This window comes from Rattus rattus, chromosome 7 (genome assembly GCF_011064425.1).
Source record: "Rattus rattus isolate New Zealand chromosome 7, Rrattus_CSIRO_v1, whole genome shotgun sequence".
Classification (NCBI taxonomy): domain Eukaryota; kingdom Metazoa; phylum Chordata; class Mammalia; order Rodentia; family Muridae; genus Rattus; species Rattus rattus.
Window position 1 is genome coordinate 14,296,368 of NC_046160.1, and position 22,045 is coordinate 14,318,412.

Consider the following 22,045-nt stretch of genomic DNA (forward strand, 5'->3'; position numbering starts at 1 on the left):
TCACCGGAAAGCGGAAGTGAGCTAAGGACTGCGCTCGCGTGTCCAGCCTACAATGTCGGCGGACCAGGAACCTTTAGAGTTCCTTGCCAAGAATCCCTGGCGTCCCAAAGAGGTGACAGAAGATCCAGACGAGGAAGACGAGGAGGATAGCGATGAGGCCAAGAATGGCTTCTCTCTGGAGGAGGTGTTACGCCTCGGAGGCACGAAGGTAACCGCTTCAGGCTCCGGGAAAGGGGATGCGCACGGCTGCCGGGAGTGTGGGACCCGCAGCCCAGCCTCCGATTTGTTCTAAGTGCTTCCCACTTTTACTTTTACCGTTCCTCAGTGGAAAAAGAAACAATTCGGATTGCATGTTTCCTCCTGTGTAACTGTGTTTTAACTCATTTAACTTCGTTAAAATGTAGGCGATCTAATTCTAACCACGTGGACATGGGTTTTGAACATTAGTGTATGCGTAATCTAAATCTGCTAGGTTAAAAGGTAAATGCCTTATAGGTTAGATTGAAGTCGCTAAAAGGACATGCTAGTTTACATTAGCCTTTTATGAAAGTGCCTTTTCTTCCCTGTACTGTCTCATAACGTATTTTATATTATTGGAAGGAGTACTGTGTGTTTGTTGTTACATACTTGTGTGGAAATCAGAGGACAACTTTAGAATCGATTCTCTCCTTTATGTGCATTCCGAGGATCGAACCTCAGTCACCAGCCTTGCTTGGCATGGATTTGACCCACTGAGCCATACCCCTGCCCACTCATAAACCTTTAACCTTGCTCACCTGACGCATTACATATCTTGAAGAAGGTTCTTCAAAATCCTTTTCCCTATGATGTACATATCTTTTGTGCATTTTCCTGTTGCATATCTCTGATTTTGCCAGGTAATAGTGTAGTAATTCACACGTGATGGTTGTTAAAGGTGAAGTCCTTGGTTTGTAATATGGCATTTTTTTTTTAATGTGTTTCTGCAGCAAGATTACCTTATGCTGGCTACTTTGGATGAAAATGAAGAAGTAGTAGATGGAGGCAAAAAGGGAACCATCGACGACCTCCAACAAGGTGAATTGGAGGCATTTATTCAGAATCTGAATTTGGCCAAATACTCGAAGTCTCTGATTGAAGAGGATGAACCAGAGAAAAAAGAAAACGCCAGCAAAAAAGAAGCAAAACTACCGAAGGTAGAGAATAAGAAACAGAAAGCAGCAGAAGGAAAAAAGACGGTGAAAAATAAAAGCGTACCAGAGCAGCATCCCGAGAGCAGTACCGTCTCCAAAGCGAAGAGGGATAAACAGCCCGATGCATTCGAATTTCTGGAGAGACAGACGCTGTTACTCAAGCCTGGGGGCAAGTGGTACGACATGGAATACAGCGGTGAGTTTTCCTTGGAACCACAGCCTCGGGATGTAGTGTCCAAGTACAAAGCCCTGGCCGAGAAGCTGTACGAGCAGGAAGTCAGCTTATTCAAGAATAAGACAAGCAATCAAAAGGGAGGCTCCTCCACCTGGATGAAGGCAATCGTGTCATCGGGGACGCTAGCCGACAGGATGGCGGCCATGATCCTTCTGATCCAGGATGACGCTGTTCACACACTCCAGTTTGTAGAAACCCTCTTGAGCCTTGTTAGAAAGAAGGGCAGCAAGCAGCAGTGCCTCATGGCTTTGGATACGTTCAAGGAGCTGCTCATCACAGACCTCCTTCCGGACAGCCGGAAGCTCCGGCTCTTCAGCCAGCGCCCCCTTCACAAACTGGAAGAGCTGTCCAGTGGCAACAAGGACTCAAGAGATAGAAGACTGATCCTGTGGTATTACGAGCACCAACTGAAGCACTTGGTAGCAGAATTTGTTCAGGTCCTCGAGACTTTAAGTCACGATTCCCTGGTAACCACCAAAACCCGAGCCCTGGTAGCGGCCCATGAGCTTCTCTGTGATAAACCCGAGGAGGAAAAGGCTCTTCTTGTGCAGGTGATAAATAAGCTGGGAGACCCGCAGAACAGAATCGCCACCAAAGCTTCCCATCTGCTCGAAGTGCTGCTGCGGAAGCATCCCAATATGAAGGGAGTCGTGTGTGGAGAGATAGAACGGCTACTCTTTCGCTCAAATATCAGCCCCAAAGCTCAGTATTATGCAATTTGCTTTTTAAACCAAATGGTCCTCTCCCATGAAGAAAGTGAGCTGGCTAACAAATTAATAACTCTTTATTTTTGTTTCTTTCGGACTTGTATCAAGAAAAAAGACATTGAATCAAAAATGCTCAGTGCCCTTTTAACAGGCGTGAACAGAGCGTACCCTTACTCCCACATAGGTGACGACAGAGTGAGGGAGCAGGTGGACACTTTATTCAAAGTGTTGCATGTTGTAAATTTTAATACTAGTGTGCAGGCTTTGATGCTGCTTTTCCAGGTAATGAATTCTCAGCAGACAATATCTGACCGATACTACACAGCTTTATACAAGTAAGTGCATGAGTGTGGTGAAAACTTGCTGTGGTGTGGCTATGTAGTATAAGATAAAAGGAGTGTGTGTGCGTGTGTGTGTGTAGGTAAACATATATGTATCTATATAAGTATTCATACATAGCATCCCCTCCCCCTACAACTAAGCATTCTCCAGCTTTGAGCACATGGCACTCTGACTCCTGTTTCAAAGGTAACACTTTGCTCTATTTGTTTTAAGTCTTGGGGGAGAGTAAAGAACTAGAACCAGAGGAGGAATTGAAATCCCTTTCCCCAATGTACTCATTCTAAATCTCCCTCCAGTTCTTCCTGCCGCTGTTGAGTAATTCATTCATTTTTGAATGCTTACATCTGCTGCCCATGTTCTGGGTATATAAGATATGGCCCCGTCACAGACATCCCACGCTGCACCTTATGAAGTATGCTGAAGAATGCGTGTTAGGAGTTTCAGATTTCAGGGTTTAGCTTGGTTTGGTTTGTTTGTCCTGTGTCTCACCAAGGCAGGCGTTGTCTACAGTGTAAGCACTTTGGGTCTGTCTTACATATGTCAGCAAGCTGTGCTGAGGAACCCATCTATTCTTTTTGCTTTTTAATTTTTTGAAACAGGCTCTCACCATTTAGCTTTGATTGCTCTGAAACCCATAGAGATCCAACTGTCTCTGACTCGAGTGCTAGGATTAAAGGCATGGCCTATCACACCCAGCCTCTAATTTGATTTTTGTGTTTGTTTTTTTTTAACAGTTGCACATCTGTAACTTATGAAGGAAAATGTAAAGTAATGATTAATAGTTTAGATTTAAGCCATACTTACAATGATTTGAATCCCAGGTAGTAGTTTGCCATGTTAAAATTGGGTAAATTATTTAATTCTCAGTAAAACCCTTTGGTTACTTGATTAACGTCGTTTTTCTTACAGTATTTTATTAGTGAAATGCAGGATGTGCATCTGTCTCATGGCCTGACATTCCCATGAGGAAGCATTTCCTAAGTGTCAGCTTGTGAATGACAGGACTGGGACCTTACATAGCAGAGCTTTAGGACCAGGGAGATGGCCCAGGGAATAAAGGTCCTTACTGACAAGGCTGCCCCCCTATGTTCAGTCCCCAGTGCCCATAGGATGGAGGGACAGAACAAACACTAGGGTGTCCTCTGACACACACACACATGCACACACACACATAATTTCCAAGAAAGCTGTATAGGAAGAAGCTTTATTTGGGATAAGTAATGAAGGCTTTAGTCTGTGCCTGATTGGACCCCTCATTAAGGAAAGCAGTATATGGAGGAAGCTTGTAATACGGCAATCTGATACCTTTGAACCTTGGGAGAAAAGGCAGGAAAACTGAGGCGGACTCAGTGTAGGAAACCACAGAGCATAAGACTGAGAGATTAGAAGAACCGAACCTATTTTAGGGACTGTGGGCATGCAGAGAACATTCTGGACTGGGATGGTATGTATGAAGGATACTTGCTTAGTCCATTGGGTCACATTTTAAGGACTCAGTTTCCTTTTTCACTACTCATTTGTGGTCTCCATATGAGGGATGCTGCCCTGCTCACCTGGAGAGTGAGCAAAGACACTCGGGCCATCACCTCTACTGCTTCATAGGTGACAGTTTTTATTGTTTTGTTAGCAGTTCACTGTAGCCCTGGCTACTCTTGAATTTGCTATGGAAATCAGGCTGACCAAACTTGAGCTGCCTGCCTCTGCCTTCTAAGAACTGATTAAAAGTAGATTGAGTGGGTATCAGTTTTTATTAATTGACTTTTGTGTAACCTTTCAGGTGGGGTCTGTATCTGTATAAAAAACTATTAAAGGAGAAAAAAGTCACAAAACAGGTGGCTCTTACCTGATGATTTCTTTCCTTTGTGTGTTCTTTTTCTTGGGGTCATTGATTTTTACTTTATCTGATAAGACAGAAATAGTTTCTTATTCTAACATATGCAGAAAATGTGTCCCTAAGACGAGGTTTTTGTATTGGTTGTAGAGTCTTTAAATGTGACTACTGGATGTAAAGATGACTTTATGAATGGACATTTGACGTTGACTTCATTTACAGAAAGATGTTAGATCCGGGGTTGACGACATGTTCCAAGCAAGCGATGTTTCTTAACCTGATCTACAAATCTTTGAAAGCTGACATCATGCTACGCCGGGTGAAGGCTTTTGTGAAGAGGTTACTTCAGGTTACCTGCACACAGATGCCACCATTCATTTGTGGAGCCTTATATCTTGTGTCTGAGATTCTTAAAGCAAAACCAGATTTAAGAAGCCAACTAGATGATCATCCGGTGTGTTCTTTACTGCTGCTCGACCCTAGTGGGTGCTGGGGTGTTAGGCGGGTGCTTTTGTGGGTGTGGTTTTCTTTGCTTCACTGACGGTGACGAGGTTTCTCTGGAGCATTACAGTGTAAGTTCAGGGGCTCGGCTTCACTGCCAGGCGGACGACTAAATCCATGGGCAGGTTGCTTGACCCCTCCGTCTATTCCATGAGAAACTGCCCTCCAGTAGAAACTGCAGTCATATGAGGTAGTCCTCGGTGATTCTAGACTGAGTAGACCCTTCCGTCTGATTCCTCCATTATGAAGAGGAAATAAATACCGATAGCACCAGTCTTCGTTGTTTATAACATGACAGATGTTTGAGGATTCAGTTCTAAAATCTCTCCTGTTTAGGAGAGAGTGCAGCCTTCTGTTTCACCTGAGTGGCAGTCATGACTAGAGTTTTACTTGACTGGTGCTTCTTCACCTTTTACCAGAGTTGCAGTGAGTCTTTGAAACTCCACATCACATAATGAATACAGACGTCATTGCCATTCCCATTGATTAACAGCCATTGATCCATGTCCTTAGGAATCTGATGAAGAAAACTTCATTGACGTGGGAGATGACAGTGACGATGAAAAGTTTACCGATGCAGACAAAGAAACAGCAACAGATGCAGTGGAGGAAGTGGAGGCGAAGGAGGCTGAGCCTGAGAACAGCGCAGAAACCGAGAAGCCGAAGGCCGCTTCCTGGGTGCACTTTGACAATTTGAAAGGTGAAGTCCTTTGGCTTGTTCCCTTGAGCTTTTTTTTTTTTTTTTTTTTTTTTTTTTTTTTTTTTTTTTTTTTTTTTTTTTTTTTTTTTTTCGACTGGGGACTGAACCCAGGGCCTTGCGTTTGCCAGGCAAGTGCTCACCGCTGAGCTAAATCCCCACCCCTCCCTTGAGCTTTTAAACGAAGAATTCGTTTCCTCTGTTATCTTCATAGCCCTGTGAGTATGGTGTGCCACGTGCATGTGCGTGTGTGTGTGCGTGTGTGTGTGCACGCGTGCGTGCGTGCATTCACGAGAGTGTGAATGCTGGAGGTGGAACCCAGGGCCTTTGTGTGGCTGAGCGAGTATTGAACTTCATTGGCTACCATGAAGTGCAATTTCAATGGTAGGGAATCACAGGTAATCTTCATTAGCAGAATTACACACTTTAATTATCTTGGAAACCAAGCAGATGCCTTCAGAGCCGTGGGAATCCGGTGGAAAACAATGAAATGCTAGATGCACGGTGAATCACGTATTTCCGGTCTAAATAGGAGTTTAAGCCTCCGTGAGCCACGTTAATCAAGCACAGAAAGCACCTGAGTGTGGCTTCCATAAAGTTTCTCAATGGAGCTGTGCTTGACCACAGCTTTATGGCCCCTCTTGTTTTTTGTGTGGCTGTCATATTCATCCTTTGCTGTTTGTTAAAGATCTTTTATTAAGTGTGTACTTATGTGTATATGTGTTTGGCCTGTACATACGCCTGTGCGCCATGTGAATGCCTAGTGTCCAGGAGGCCAGAAGAGAGCATTGGATGCCGTGGAACTGGAGTTAGACAGTGGTGAGCACCATGTTGGTGATAGGAGTCGAAGCCAGGTCCTCTAGAACTGCAGCCAATGCTTAACTACTGAGCCATCGCTCCAGCCCCTTACACGGGTTTTTAAGATAGATAAGACAGACCCTCAGAAATAGAAGCCCTAAGTGACTATACACGCACACACACATATCAGAAGAAAATAAGTCAGTTAATAGAATATTAGAGCCAAAAGAAAGTTTATAAATGTGGTCTTTATCGGAGGCCACAAGGAAAAAAGAAGGCCAGCCTTGGAGTGAGGAAGGCAGTACAGACCCATTCTCTTAGGACCATGGTAGCTCAGCCTTGAGTGTACATTTGGACATGTTTGGTTTTTTTTTTTTTCCCCCGGAGCTGGGGACCGAACCCAGGGCCTCACGCTTGCTAGGCAAGTGCTCTACCACTGAGCTAAATCCCCAACGCATTTGGACATGTTAAAGAGAGTGCTGGCTGGGGTTGGGGATTTAGCTCAGTGGTAGAGCGCTTGCTTAGGAAGGCTAAAATCCCCTGGGTTCGATAGAAACTCAAAAAAAAAAAAAAAAAAAAGAGAGTGCTGGTGTCAGAGGGAGGCTCTTAAAAGGATTTATCTGTCTGAAGCACAAACTCTTGTCCTTCGGGAGGCGGCAAGCTTGTACTAGGGCTACACCGTTGACAGTGGACTTACTGGCCTTGCTGGCCGTGAGACAGTCGTCCAGGAAAGGGAAAGGACTCGCCCCTGAGCCTCAGGGCCTGAGTTCAGTCTCTGGGTCCCAGATCTTGAACTGGACAGAGACCTGGCTCCTAAATACTGTCTTCTGATCTCCACACGCAGCCCTGTGGCACTTGCACACGCATATACTTAACAAGAAAAAGTAAAAACGGAAAGTAAGTCTCTTTTATTTTGGGGTTTCAGCAAACATATAAATCTGTTCCAAGGAAAAATATTCCCAAATACAGCTTAACAGTAAGGATTTGGAACTGCACAGCTCTGGAATACTCCAGATGTATTCCTTAGGTTATTTCCATCTTACCTATTTAATGTCTGTTTTCTCAGCACTTTCTCTGCATGCTTGAAAAACCGAAGAGATCGGTCATTTGGAAGGTGGGGCCAGTATGTTGCAAAGTTTTTTCAGGAAAAAAAAATGTTTGAGTAGACAGACATCAAAGTAAATTGTTGAAAGGACTTGGCATTTTAAATCTAGTATTGGATTACCAAACTACCACCAGTTTTGAAGATTAGGTCTTTTCTGTGAGAACATTAGTTGTGATAGTTTTGAAGTGTCTTCCTGAACTAGGAATAAAGCATTTCCAAAATACTGTGTTCTTAGGTGGCAAGCAGTTAAAGACATATGATCCATTCAGTAGAAATCCTTTATTCTGTGGAGCTGAACATACAAATCTTTGGGAGCTCAGAAAGGTAAAGTAATCTCAACCACCTTCCATTTGTTTGTGCTTCTTCTTGCTTTCCTGGGTTTTACACATTGAAACTTGACTTGCAAATGATGAAGCTAATGTTAAAGCACATGATGGTGAGAACAGTGCTGTGTCCACTTTACAGAGACTTTTCACTGCTGTGCATGTAAATAAAAATACCACAGCTAGCTTACAAATCCAAGCAAGGATTGTTGCATGTGGCTCTCTCATGTGTCCTGCCTGCGTGGTGTGAGAATAGATGTCTTTACTATGTTATTTTGTAAGTGAAGAAGAGGAGTTAGGTTTCTGATAACCTCCTGTGATCAAAAGACAGTGAGTTTCCCCCTGTGAGTTATTCTTGAAATGCGAGTGCAGATTCTCACAGCACTCCTTTGAGTCTGCAAGACCACAGCTACTGTCCTGGTGGTGCCAGTGTGTCCTTTGTCTGTTCCTGCTGGCACAGCACTGATGATATAAAGGAGACAGGTGAACTGACTCAGAGCTGCTGTGTCTGTAGCCGACTTCCGATATATTCTTCTCTGCATGTTCCTGTAGTACATAAGGGGAGGGAGAGCCAGATCACTGCAGGATGATAAAGCTCTCATTGTCGACCTAGATGCATGCCCGTGTTCCCTGTGTAAACGGAAAGTGCGCATTCCCACTCCTGCTGCACCTAAGTGTGGAGGTCGAGCATGTCTCAAGGTGGAACTTGGTCAGCTGTCCCTGATCACAGAGCTGCGTGCTGATAGACTGACTGGCATACTCTGATTCATTTGCCCAACAGTACCTGTAGCGAGTGACAGAATTCATTCTCAAGCAGTGCCTCAGGATCAATCGCGCCTCTCTACAAAGTTGGCTGATGAAATTAGTGTTCACACTAACAGTGCAATTCTGTGCCATTTGGAGGAACTGCCCTGCTCATCCAGGGTTTTTCAAATGACCAGTGTCCAGTGTTCCTAATTCACATCTGGGGAAGGTCTACACGTTCATAATAGACCAGTTAACTCTAAGTAGCAAATGCCTAAGGCCACTTGGTGCGGTTGACTCTGCCTGGCCATTAATTTTGCCTTTGGTATAGTGTCAAAGGAAACCCACACTTTGGTGAAAGACTTATTAACTCCTTTCTTAACCACAGATCTGTTTGAGGCTAGGTTCTCTTCATATTTGCTCAAATGTTATACAACACTGAGAACGATTGAAAATGCACTGCATTCTGTTCACCTGAACCAACATTTTGTTGGTTAACTAATACTTTTAGAATTAGTAATACTTTTTAATACTTTTGTAATTTGTGTTCTGAAATGCACTTCTTTTTTTTTTTTTTTTTTTTTTTTTTTTTTTTCCTTTTTTTCGACTGGGGACCTAACCAGGGCCTTACGCTTTTAGGCAAGCGCTCTACCACTGAGCTAAATCCCCAACCCCCACTTTTTTTTACAAACATGTTGTTTGTATTAATACATGGTAGCTATGTTATTATTTTCATTTTCTGTGTATGAGCATTTTGCTTGCATGTACGTAAGTGTGCCCACTTGTATGCCTGGTTCCAAGAGGCCGGAAGAAGGCGTCAGATCCCCTGGAACTGGAGCTGCAGGCAGTGCAGATCCACTGTGTGGGTGCTGGGACCTGAACTTAGAATCCGTCCAAGTGCTTCAGGTGTGAAGGGCTGAGCTGTCTCCATCCCTGGACTTAGTAATGTAAAGGAACTGCAAGCATTCAAGTTTCCCATTGTACCTTCTAATAAAGTAAATAATAAAACAACCTTCTTAGCTAGAAGTTCTTAAACTTTCAGATTTTTAAGTGCTCACATGGTTTGGAAACCAAATATTTGAGAATGATTCTTTCTGTATTGCTTAAGTTTCAGTTCTCAAGATTTTTCTCAAATAGCCTGTAATTTTGGGGGGGGGGGAAACTGACTAAAAATAATGACCCTTACATCTTCTTATACAGCTATCTGAACATTTCCACCCTTCTGTGGCCCTCTTTGCAAAGACTATCCTTGAGGTAAGTATAAAATACTCTCTAAAATGTGTAAATATTATAGGGTTTTGGGGGGTAGTTTTTGTGTGTGTGTTATTAAAAGATGTGGCGTGCGATGGCGTGTGTGTATTGTTTGCTAAGACAGAGCCCTTGGCTATCCTAGAACTCAGTTTCTCTGGGTTAGTCTTGAACTCACAGAGAACCGCCTGCCTCTAAGTGCAGGATGCCTTCATACCTGGCTAAGTATTGTAGTTTTCGGTCCTCAGTAGTTGATGCTGTGTAGAATCTGGTGTTTTTCTGCTGTTGTCGAGGACCAACGTCCAGCACAGAGAACAAAGTGCGGATCTCATGCTGAGATGAGTGGCAGTACAGCCCCTCAGTAAACAGCGGCTCTTATCACAAGCTGCCTCTCCTGGGAAACATGCTGTGGCCTCTGCTTCCTGGATGTGCTTTTTCAGCCAGAGTCTTATAATGGTTACAGTCTCCTGTACGTTGCCTGTAAAATAGGTGTTTGTGTATAGTTTTTTAGTGTGGTGTACAAGACAAATATTGTTCATATGTGTCTCAGACAGAATGCAACCGCAGCTTACGTTTTTCCTGGATGGATGGATGGATGGATGGATGGATGGATGGATGGATGGATGGATGGATGGGTTCTTTCAACTAAATCCATAACTCCTCCATCATCTTTCCACCTTTCAGGGAAATCACATTCAGTATTCAGGGGACCCGCTGCAGGATTTCACACTCATGAGATTCCTGGACCGATTTGTATACCGAAATCCAAAGCTACATAAAGGCAAAGGTAGGCCTCCATTGTTTAATGGCGCTCTGGTTTGCTTGCTGGGATTTAGTGAGGGAATGAATGTGTAACTGCCCCATTACACCGACCGTCATGGTTTGCATTTCAGAAAATACCGACAGCGTGGTGATGCAACCCAAAAGGAAGCACTTTATGAAGAATGTGCGGGATCTTGCTGGTAAGACTCCAAAGGACAGCATCCCACAGGGCAACACACGCCATATTCCGTGGCCTACTTTATCGTGATAAACACAGTAAATAAATGATAGGCCCTCTGGCAGCCATTGCCCAGCCTTGGCAGCTACCCCATTGTATTCTGCCCTGCCCATAGCACGCAGCTCCTTAGAAGCCAGCTCGTTCACTTCACGGCTGGTACTCTTCAGAGCGTCTTAAACTCTTCTGACCAAACTGCACGGCTGACTCTTTGATGCCGCACCATTGGCAGTGTGGTTGATGTCCCCTGTGGACATGTAATCTTCCAGACGCGGTTCTGCTTCTCTATTCAGAAAGGACATTTCTTCACACACCACATCCCTCCTTCATCTACTCAAGCATTACAGTTAGAAGTTTTAGTTATTTCCTCCCAGAAATCCAGAAATGTCAGCAGGATAACTCAGGTAATGAGGACTGTGAGGCAAACCAAATCTTTAAATCAAATCAGAAGTTTTATTTCTTTAGAAGAAAAGCTAATATCCTCGAATTCTTTTTTGTTTTTATTTTCCTCAGTATTAAGTAAAATTATGGAAAGTTCTGTTGATGGTTTCTTCCTAGTTTTAAAACTAGAAGCATTGTTGTACATTTCTTCTGAGACAGCCAGAGTGTGCTGTAGTCCGGCGTGTGGGTACTCTTCGAGGGGCTTCAGTGGTTAGCTCAGTGGTTAGAAGTACTTCTCTGGGAGAAGACCCAAGTTTGGTTCTTGGCACCCATCTAGGGTGTCTCACAACCACCTGTAACCTCACCTCTAGGGAGATACAACATCTGTGGCTACTGCAGACTCCTGCAGTCATACGTCTTTGCCCACACATGTACATATAAATCTTATTTAAAATAATTTGATTCTTTTGAAACTTGCATCTTGGGTACATTTGGAGAGCAACACAAGAACCTGTCGCTCCACTGGTGTGTCCTCTAGAGGACAGCCACGAGCTTAGGATTCTGAGGCTTGTCCACACCTCAGAGGTGTGCTTTGTACTGCGGGCCGCTTACCCAACACTGTCTTGTTGCAAGATTTCAGAACCATTCAGCAGTGGTGACTCATACCACAGCCAGGGCTTCACAGAAAACCCTTTCAAGAAAAAAAAGTCAAGATTTCAGAACTGCCAGTACGGTAGATATAGTCTGAGCGTGTGAGTGGCAGGAATGGGCATAATAAAATGCTTCGTTCTGCAGTGAATAGTAAAGAGTTCCTTGCAAAAGAAGAAAGCCAGATCCCAGTGGATGAAGTGTTCTTCTACAGGTAAGAGACCTAGTTCAGCATTCTTTGGTACTGTTTAAATGTTTCTATTTGGTATACTGCTTTTTTATCTTATTATTTTTTTAGATTTTTATTTTATTTATTCACATTTCAAGTGTCCCCCTTCCTGGTCTCCCCTCTGCAAACCTCCCATCCCATCTTCCTTTCCCCTTGTATCTAAGAGGGTGCTCCTTCACCCACCCACTCCCCCCTCACCACTCTAGTATTCCCCCACTCTGGGGCATCAAGCTAATTCTAACCCTAACTCCTAATCCTTCTGAATATTACCTAAGATGACCTCCAGCTGTGATCCCCCTGCCTCTTAGCTCCCAAACAGTAACTCTTTCTTAGTCTGTTAGTTTAATATAGTAGTAGCTCGGGAGTAATTTGTCCAGAGCATGATCCTTCGAGCAGAAGGATCCATTGAGTGAAGTTGGATTTGGTCTGATTGATCTTTAAAGTCGCTACTGATGTTTCTAGTGCTTTGTAATATGGTATCAAGTTATCTGATTGATTAGTTAATTAGGTTTAATTTAAATTGCTTTTAACTTTTACTGTGAATAATTTTATGAGTGTGATGCCAATGGGAAAGTCTTAAGTTTTCCTGTGACTTTGGGTGGGCTGATAAGTTGTTAACGATTTTAGATCATTTAAAACCACCATATTCTAATACTTAGATAAGTAGTGTTGAGGATGAACTAACCTTTTACCATGCAATTATTTTCCTGTCATGTGGGATTAAACTCAGGGCCTTGTTCATGCTAGACAACACTCTACACACACCTTGAGGCCTCTCTGATGCCATGTTAAGATATTTGAGGAAATGGCTTATAAGACACTATAAAGTCTTGCAAGCTGCTTCTACCTCACTTAGAAGTGCTTGGTGGCTCATACCTGCAACCCAGCACTCAGGAAGAAACGAGGGCTTGTGTGTACAGAGCCAGCCAAGGCCACATGGAAGACCCTCTAAAGAGTAAAGAAAGGTATAATGTGTCACATTTCAAGAGTCTATGGCCATCTTGTTTAACTCAAAACACTTATTATATTGAATACAAATTTTACTCATTTGTGTCCATTCAGTATCCATAACACACTTGAGTTGTAATTAGTCTTTAATCATAAGTTATATAGACAAATAATACACATTTTACTTTAGGTATTACAAAAAAGTTGCTGTCACTAAAGACAAACAGAAACGGAATGCAGATGAAGACAGTATAGAAGATGTCGATGATGAAGAATTTGAAAATATGATTGGTAATTTGTTTTTGTTGACTCAATTTGTAAAATTATTATTTATTAATTGACTATATAATATTAGTGGTATAAGTGAACTTAGTACTTACGAATCATTGGTCTGCAGATTGTAGTGGATGATTAAGATATAGCCTATGGTAACTTACTCGTATTTGTTCTAGAAAAATAATTATTGAGCTTTATAATATGTAAGAATTCTATTTGCAAGAAGAGTGTTTTCATTTCTGAAACCGTTTCTGATGATATAGAGCTGTTTATTTTTCATAATCTCAGAATTCTATGAGTAGCAATGTCTGCTGCTTTATCATTTTTTTCTTTATAATCCTCGGAGCTTGGGGATTTTCAACTGTAATCAATGAAACTACATGAAAATGGAAGGGTTTATTTGCTGTTACGGCTATATCCTATACTTGACTTGGTAAAACAAAATAAACACTAAGGTTCTTTTTCAACAAAAGAACTATAGACAGATTAACAGACCCCATTTTAAAGATTTCATTGAGTCACAGGCTTGTATAAGACAAACCAGCAGCAGTCCTGATAAGAACATTGTGCTATAGTGAAGTCCTGGTTCTGTGTCGCGGCTGACTGGGGTGTAATGTGTGTCCTCTAGTCCCTTGCTCTCTCACATTTTCTGTATTGTTCTCGGGCAGACACATTTGAAGATGACAACTGCTTCACGCCTGGAAAGGATGATATGGACTTTGCCAGGTAAAACTCAACTTTCTCTTTACTGTTTCCCGGTATTTCCCAGATTATTGTTCATCAGAAGAGGAAGCCTAGAAATTATGAGATCCAAGAGCAAACCGTTCACTGGGCTGGAACCTTTAGAATGCCTCAGGCTTAGTCTCCTGAGCACACTTTAGAAAACATGGCCTCCTTTACAAGTGTTGTCTCTACACCCCACCCCACCCCCAGTAATATGAAAAAAACAAAAGGAGCTAAAGATGACTTGGAAGACTCGGAGAGCAGTGACGATGAGCTCGGTGACCTGGATGACGACGAGGTCTCCCTAGGAAGTATGAACGATGAAGACTTTGAAATTGATGAAGATGGAGGAACATTCATGGATGTGTCAGATGACGAAAGTGACCATGTTCCAGGTACACATTGAAAAAACTAAGTCACAAATTACACGGCTTTCTCGCTCATTCTTAGGCTAGGTGTCTATATCTGAAGAACACACATATCAGTATTGAAATAACTTTAGTAAACAGCTTTTCTGTCCAGTTGCAGTTGAGTGGTTATATGACTTAACTCTTTTTATCATTTAATAAGGACTTATTTAAGTGTAGCTCAGTAGTAGAGCATTTCCTAGAATGTGTGAGGTTCTGGGTTAGAGCCTCTGCTGTCAACAAACGGAAGCAGTGTTCTCCGAGATTTCTGAAAGCTCTCTTCATAGAGTCATACAGCCCTGTGAGAAAGATGGCAGGTGTGGATTATAAATGAGCAGGGCACCACAGCTGAGTCCTTGTATTCTTGTCCTTCTGCTTCACATGGTGCTTCTGGGCCTCAGCAGCAGATGGTTCTTTCTTATGCAAGGTTGAAGTGTTGGTCTCATTGATGGTCACTGAGTAAATTCCTGGGACTCTGAGAGACCAGAGTGCCGTGTATCCTTCAAGCCCATTCTGTTGGATTGGAGGAGTGAACACTCATGGGAACAGATGTACCAGGCCTAAATCAGTATTTTCCAGACTTGTTGTTTTAAAATGGTTTAATAGCAAACTTTCTTGGGAAACAGAATTTGGTGAAGCCAGCCCCAAAGCCAGTACTAAGAAAAGCAAGAGGAAGAGTGAAGATGATTTTGACTTTGCTGGGTCATTTCAAGGTAAGAAAATGCATGTGGTCTCTTCAAACCATAGCAGCCACTATATGACATGCATATTAATTACTATTGGGGAAATGTGATTTCAGAGCTGGTTTGATATCGTTTAGAAAATCTTCTTAAAGATCAGTCCTCAGGCACCTTCTACCATTTGTCTGAGACAAGGGTCTCTCTTAGGTTTAGGACGTCAGCACTGAGGCCGGGTTAACTGTCCCATGAGGCTCTAGACATGCACCTGCCTCTGCCTCCTATTTCCTCACTGACGTCACAGCACTCCTACCCACGTTTTACATGGCTGCCATAGATCTGAACTCTGACCGTCACACTTGTAATACAAGTATACTGATTAAACCATCTCCCAGCCAAGAAAGGCACACTAAGAATTATAACAAGAGTTCGTAAATGTGGAGAGTTCCCAAGCCCCACCTCTCACACTGAAGTGTCTCTAGATGATCTTTTCAGTCATGTTTCAAGAGTCCAATTACATGTGAGCCCTATCTATCTTACCACTTTAACTTTCTTAAAATGTCTACAGATTCAAAACTATAGGTGAGTTTTTAATACATTTTATTTTCAGTAGCATAAATAAAAGTTTATTGATAATACAGTAAACATTCTTCAGTCAGCTTTTTCAAGGCCAAAGAAAAAGATCTGAATTACAATTTATATTTTGTTTCACACAGTAGAAACTCCATCCATGTCAGCTGTGGGATTGTAATCCTGAGTGATACCGTTGGTTTCTTGTAGAGATAAACATTGGTCGGGGACCAGATCTGGAAAATTAGTGCACATTTGAGTAACCTACACATTTTTTTCTTAAGGACAAAAGAAAAAGAAGAAAAGTTTCAATGACTCCAGCCTATTTGTCTCTGCTGAAGAGGTGAGGCTAACATCCTGACTTAAGAGAATAGCTATTTACATTCTTTACAAGTTTCTAATGGCCTTCCCCGCCTCCCTTCCTTTCTGTTTTTCAAGTTTGGTCATCTGTTGGATGAAAATATGGGCTCCAAGTTTGATACGACTGGCATGAACGCCATGGCTAACAAAGACAATGCAAGTGAGTAACTGACTTGGTTGTTCCTACAGCAGGGTCTTCTGTAGCCCAGGCTGACCTTGGGCTCTTGAGCATCCTCCCCCCAAGCAGTAAGATTACAACTGTTCACTACCCGGTCACCTTGTGCCATTCAAGTTTTTAAATGGGACTTCCCTGAAGATGTCCTTAAGTGGCAGAAAGCTTGCCTGTCACATAGCAAGGCATAAACCAGACACACAAACTACCGACCCAAACATGTTTTTTCTTAGAGATTCAAGATTTCTATTTTGTTTAGACTTGGCTAAAGGTTTACTCTTACATGCTTGAAGACTATGTAATTATTCCTGATGTTATTATAATCACTAGTTTCTATTCTTTCATAAAACAGAAAAGAACAATTTTCCAGTATAAATCCTTCTGTATTTTCATTTGTAAAATCCTCATCTAGACAGTAGAGGAGAGCAACAAATGGTGGAGATACACAGAGGGTGGGAAATCGCAGGCCTCCTGGGCTGAATGCAGTTATAGTCTGGGAGCTTTTGGGGATCACAGGGCCCAGACTCATCTGTCTTCTCCCCTCAAAGGTTTCAAACAGCTCAAGTGGGAAGCTGAGCGTGATGATTGGCTCCACAACAGAGATGTGAAAAGTATCATCAAGAAAAAGAAGAACTTCAGGAAGAAGAAAGCCCCTCAGAAACCCAAAAGACAAAGGAAGTGACAGTGTCAGAGTGAATAATAAGTTAAGATCATACTTACCCTTAATTTTTGCTACCCAGCCATTTTTGCTGATCTTTTTCTCTAACCCCATATATTCCAGACTGTTCAATGGATTTGTAATAAACTGTGGAAACAAGGTGCTGTCATTTATACAATTACGATAAAGTTAAACTTACATTGAAAAAATTCTTCCATATTACTTCATAACAATGAAAGGGACAGCAGGGCTCCTTCCCTGCTCGAGCTGTAACCACTCTCCTGACCACTGGGAGCTGCTTGTTGAGGCACCGGATGCCATGCTTAAGTTAGGTACATGACGTCATTGTGGTCAACTCTTAACTGTCCAGGTAGGCACTGGCTCTTCCCCAGAGAAAGCAGCATCCCTGAGAACACATACGCCTGAGGAAAATAGCCTTTTACAGCAGTAACGGTTTGTGCCCATCCCCATCTTAGGTCTCACTCTGGAATCTGTTCTTAACCACTGAGAATGAAAACTCCAGCTTGCAGGGTGGGGCAAATAATAACTTTTGTGGGGTATTTGTAAAGTCTGAAAGTTGATCAATAAAAAAGGTAATGAGGATTAAAATAAGAGCTAACTGTTCTCATCTAAGTAATTAGGTGTGAGTCCCTACTATGTGGTCCCAGGAGGCGACTAGTGTCGGAAAACAATAACAAAATAATGTCACTTGCTCTAAAGTTGTAAAGTGCCACAGAGTTCATAGGTTATTTTACACTTGAATTTTTACTTGAGAAAAAACATACCTTCCAAAATGAAGGGAAATGTCTTGCTCATTGTTTGCCTGAAATCTGATATTTAAAAAAAAAAAAAACACTATTAACATATTAAACCACAATTTAATAATATATTAGTGTCTATTAGCATTTTGTACTAAGGTCCAACTACTAATCCAAGAAGTAATCTTATAGGATAGTATATAAATTATATTCATCTTAAAATATAGCCTTTATTTTTGTTGTTTTGTTTTTCATAGCAGGATTTCTTAGTAGCCCTAGCTATCCTGGAACTCACTATAGACCAGAATGGCCTTGAACTCACATAGATCCACCTGCCTCTGCCTCCCAAGTGCTGGGAAAGGTGTGCACCATCACCACCCACGTGGTATTAGCTTTTTCTACAAGTAAGTATAACAGGCAGGCCAAACTGCCCCCATCCATTCCCTTCAGTTCTGAGCCAGAATAGGGACGCTTGTTCTACCCTCCCCAGGTAAAACCTGCACACTCCTAGTCTGCAAGTCAAATGCAAGTCACCTATTGTACAGCTCGCTCCCCTCCTGCCCATAAACCGTCATACCTTCAATCTCAAGAAACGTTTTGCCCAGAAATGCCACCAACATTTAGTGCATCCCCTGCTAGAAAACAACTGCTGAACGGTTTACCTTGGCTCGAGTTCATCTTTTTAAACAAAAAATAAGCTCCAAAAACGCCCACGAGCTCAGCAGCTAAAACTCCTTTAAAGATCTTCTTTGCCAGGGGTTCCATGGTCCGAGCCATCCTAAATTTAACAACATGAATGCCCATGTTCAAGTTTCTGCTGCCACATCTATAAAGAAAAACTCCATTCCCAGTCTCAATGCTTGTATGAAACTCGCAGTTTCCAATCTCCATGCCTAAGGAATGTGATAAATCACAGAAATTCTGAGAAGGCATAGGCCTTCTTACAAAGCCAAACTGGAAGAACTAAGGGTTTTTAGTGTCTGATACAGAATGGGTAAGTAGGTTAGAAAAGCTTTTTAGCTGACAGGAATTATAATACAATCTAATACTAGGAACAGCAGTTGAAGGCCGTTTTGGAAACTTCCCTGCAAGAGGAAGGTTATTTTGTTAAGTTGTACCACGGTTCATGCCCTTTCTAGTCGGATGTGAAACCAGACAATAAATTAACTCAGTCTTGTCCCCTAGACAAATCCCTGAGTGTTGGAACACTTAATGCACCATCCCCAAGGCATTCCTAAGCCTTCAGACCACTTCCCATTCCCAAGATTCTCACTCAGCAAGCCTAGGGTGGCACTGCAGTAAACTCCCCCCTTGAAGTCATTCCAGACAGTTTTTATACAAAGCCCTGGCCCATGAAGGAGTTGACCCAGAAAATAGCAAAGCTACAGGTAACTGGAATCTTCCCTCCCTGTATGCAAAAACAAACCAAGAAAGGGGTATTGCTGTTGGCTCACACAAGCTTATTAGCATGAATAGTAGGTTCAGTTTCCAACAGTCAAAAGGTGCCTTTGAAGAAAGGTTATACAGCAAATAAGATCTTTGACTTGCTAGATACACAAAAGGTAGCCCGTGCTTTACAACTCTTGCTTCCCTATAACCTCAGATCAAGAAAAGAACTACTCATCTTTTTATCTAATATTCTGATATCTTCCCACTGATATTTTCTCCGTCCTTGATGCTGAGACGGGCTGTTGTATAATGTTCGTGGTCAGCCAGTCCTTTCCCCTGCTTTTACTTCCCTTTCATGGTGTCTAAGCATGAAAATAATTAGACACTGTCAGGATTCGCCCTGGACTATGTTACCATGTGTCCCTCCTCCAACGTTCCTGTTTCACTTTAATAATGGGAATTATTCAGGGACCAAAACACGGTAGTATTCTCATTTTTTGAAACGAAGCAAATAAAAAACTTACATATAATTGGGGATGAGGCAGGAGGGACAGAGCTGTCTTCCTCGATTTCCCAGTACTCTGCAACATCACTCACAGTCCCGCTCAGTTCTGCGTTCCCAAGGCCGTTTTTTAAGGTTTCGGGGCAAGGACACAGCACACCTGCCTGTGCCATAACTTAAGGAATCTGAGCAAAATCTTTTTTTGATCGGAAGAGAGTGATGCTATGGCTTCGAACAGTCCAAATAACGCTATTAATAAAACATTTACTTTCTTAAAAACAGTTGGACGTGTTACATTCCAAGGTCCTGCGCTTCGGGGCTGGTCTACTTAAAAATAAAGCCCGATTGTCACCAGGGACACACTGTTCAGACAAGATGGCCCAGGGAGACCAAAGACCACGGGGCCTTCATGCACAGGAGCGGCTGGGGCTCCAGCGCAGGTGAAGCAACCCTGTGTGTCCTCCAGTGTTGACCCGAGGAAGGAAAGTCGACCGGCCGGGCGGCGCTGCGACCCGGGGCTAGTGCCGGGCAAGGTTCCAACAGCGAGCGCCTAGCCTTACCCGGGGTCCTGGTCCCAGCATGCGCCGCGGCTCGGCGACCCGGAAACGCTCCCGCCTGCCCCGCGCTCTTGTGCCAGCGGGGGAGTCTCGCTCGAGTGTTCCCCAGACCCAAGAATGTCACAGACCCCACGCGCCCAACACTGGGGAATGAAGGACGCGAGACACACAGCTTTGTCCTTACCTGAGGCCTTGGCAACCGGACGGCGCACGCGCAAGGTCGCAGCGCCACGCCCCCAACTTTAGCCACGCCCCACAGAGGAACCTAACCTGGCTTCATAGCTGTGGAAAGATGGTCGTTTTGTATAGACAAGGTTAGCCTGCCCACGGCCACACCCAAGCAAAAGAAAGAATTCACCTTTGAACCCAGGACACTCTGCACATGGATCCTCTTTCCTCCACTCCAAACCCAAAATGTATGAAAACAGGAACAACCCATCACCAGGGAGTGGCCAGAAAAGTGAGACCCTAAATCGGGATCTGCCCTTTAGCCAGATTCCTACACAATTCCTTTGCACATTAAAATTGAGAAGTGCTGCCCCATCGTACTGCCCAGTAGTCAAGAATCGGACTTACCAAGGGGAAGGAAAGATAGGAGAAGAGAAATAGAAATGACGCTGAGGGACCACGTGTATGACAAAGCATGGAATGCCATACTACTACTGTTATTAAAATGTAATCTGGCCTCAGAGATCTGCCTGCCTCTACTCTAGAACAGCCAGGGCTACCCGGAGAAACCCTGTCTCAAACCAGCAAACAAACAAATAAAATGTCTGATCCCTGGCCGTCCAACCTAGGAAGCTATGAATACTGCCCAACAAAATCTTCAAGGTAAAAAACATGAGACTTTTTGCATAATGGGATTTTTTTTTTCTTTTTGGCTTGGCTTGGCTTGCTGGTACAGCTAGCTATGCAACACTTGTGGGTCTTTCATGTTTGCTTCTCTGAGAAAGGCACAGCCAAGAACATCTTTCGGTGTTCCTGTTGGTCCCTCCTGTTGACTCAGCCTCTGCTAGGTCCTGTCACTGCTGTTGCTTACCCGACTGTGTACCAAACTGGACTGCAGGTGTCTGCGAGGTGTTTGCAATTGAATGGAGCCACCACTACCTGATAACCTGTGAACTGAACTGATTTCCAGACAGCATAGATGGGAGTTGCTCCAATGAACCTTTCTAAACAGGTCCATTTCCCCTGTATCCTTTCTTTCCCACTATCTCTGGTGGATGGTGGGTTACAAGGAAGGTTAAAGTGTTTAAGAACCATCATTAAAAATAGAATTAAAAAAAATGAAAAGTTACATCAGGGAGTAGAAGTGTCTAAAAAGATTATAAGGATTAGGAGGTGTGGCCTTGTTGAAGGAAGTGCGTCACTGGGTGGTGTGGTTTGAGGTTTCAGAAGCCCACACCAGACCCAGTCTTTCTCGCTGCCTAGGGATCAGACTGTGGCGCCCTCAGCGACGTCTCCAGCTCCACTACAACCCACACCACGATGACAGTAAATTAACTTCTGAAACTTTAAGCCAGTTCCCAGTTTAGTGCTTTTTCCTTATGAGCTGCCTTGGTCATGGTGTCTCTTCAGAACGTTAAAGCAGTGACAAAGACATGGCTCAACAAGCCATTTTTATTAGTGGTCTTTTTGACAAATGCAATGTCATTCAAAAAGTGGTTTATTTAGTGGTATAATTAATGGTTTATTTAGGAGACACAACTAAGCCAAGAAACTTACATGGGGCAATAAAATATATGTAAAGCCCAATTTCATCGTCCACTGTCAATATATCTGTTACGGTTGATAACCCATTAATGGTAAAGAGTGAGACACGTTTGTAAAACTAATAGAGGGTGATGCAGAAGCCACCTCGTACTTACACTTCATGGAGAGTCATTATACATCACATCAAGAAAATGGATGCACAAAAGTATTACAAGTGTATGTTAGGAAAATTGCCAAAGCCACAGGTTTCATGTTATGAATGACTAACTCATTACCAGGCCTAGGATTACTTTTAAAACATTGATGCTGGCTAAAATGACAGCATTTACTTTTTCAGAAATGAGGTGACTCAGTTAAAGCCAAATGACAAACAGGTT

The 22,045-nt window shown here is 42.9% G+C and overlaps 2 protein-coding genes across 4 annotated transcripts; one reads left to right on the forward strand and one right to left on the reverse strand.

Moving 5' to 3' along the window:
• Positions 1–15: 15 nt before the first annotated feature.
• Cebpz (CCAAT enhancer binding protein zeta) lies at positions 16–16,947 on the forward strand. The gene is made up of 16 exons (XM_032908884.1): positions 16–208; positions 969–2,449; positions 4,510–4,741; positions 5,302–5,488; positions 7,624–7,712; positions 9,656–9,709; positions 10,388–10,490; positions 10,597–10,665; positions 11,877–11,943; positions 13,097–13,197; positions 13,851–13,908; positions 14,116–14,300; positions 14,939–15,025; positions 15,844–15,902; positions 15,998–16,079; positions 16,640–16,947. The coding sequence occupies exons 1-16, from the start codon at positions 53–55 to the stop codon at positions 16,771–16,773; spliced, it is 3,144 nt and encodes a 1,047-aa protein (XP_032764775.1). The 5' UTR covers positions 16–52; the 3' UTR covers positions 16,774–16,947.
• Positions 15,573–20,223, reverse strand: Cebpzos (CEBPZ opposite strand). Of its 3 annotated transcripts, none has more exons than XM_032908887.1 (5): positions 20,140–20,223; positions 18,170–18,285; positions 17,535–17,579; positions 16,812–16,896; positions 15,573–15,795 (listed from the first exon to the last, which is right to left on the reverse strand). In XM_032908887.1, the coding sequence occupies exons 2-4, from the start codon at positions 18,282–18,284 to the stop codon at positions 16,814–16,816; spliced, it is 243 nt and encodes an 80-aa protein (XP_032764778.1). In that variant the 5' UTR covers position 18,285; positions 20,140–20,223; the 3' UTR covers positions 15,573–15,795; positions 16,812–16,813. The 3 variants fall into 3 exon arrangements, with proteins under 3 accessions (XP_032764778.1, XP_032764777.1, XP_032764776.1); XM_032908886.1 differs by lacking the exon at positions 20,140–20,223 and adding an exon at positions 19,421–19,968; XM_032908885.1 differs by lacking the exon at positions 20,140–20,223 and having other exon boundaries at positions 15,573–15,837.
• Positions 20,224–22,045: the final 1,822 nt, after the last annotated feature.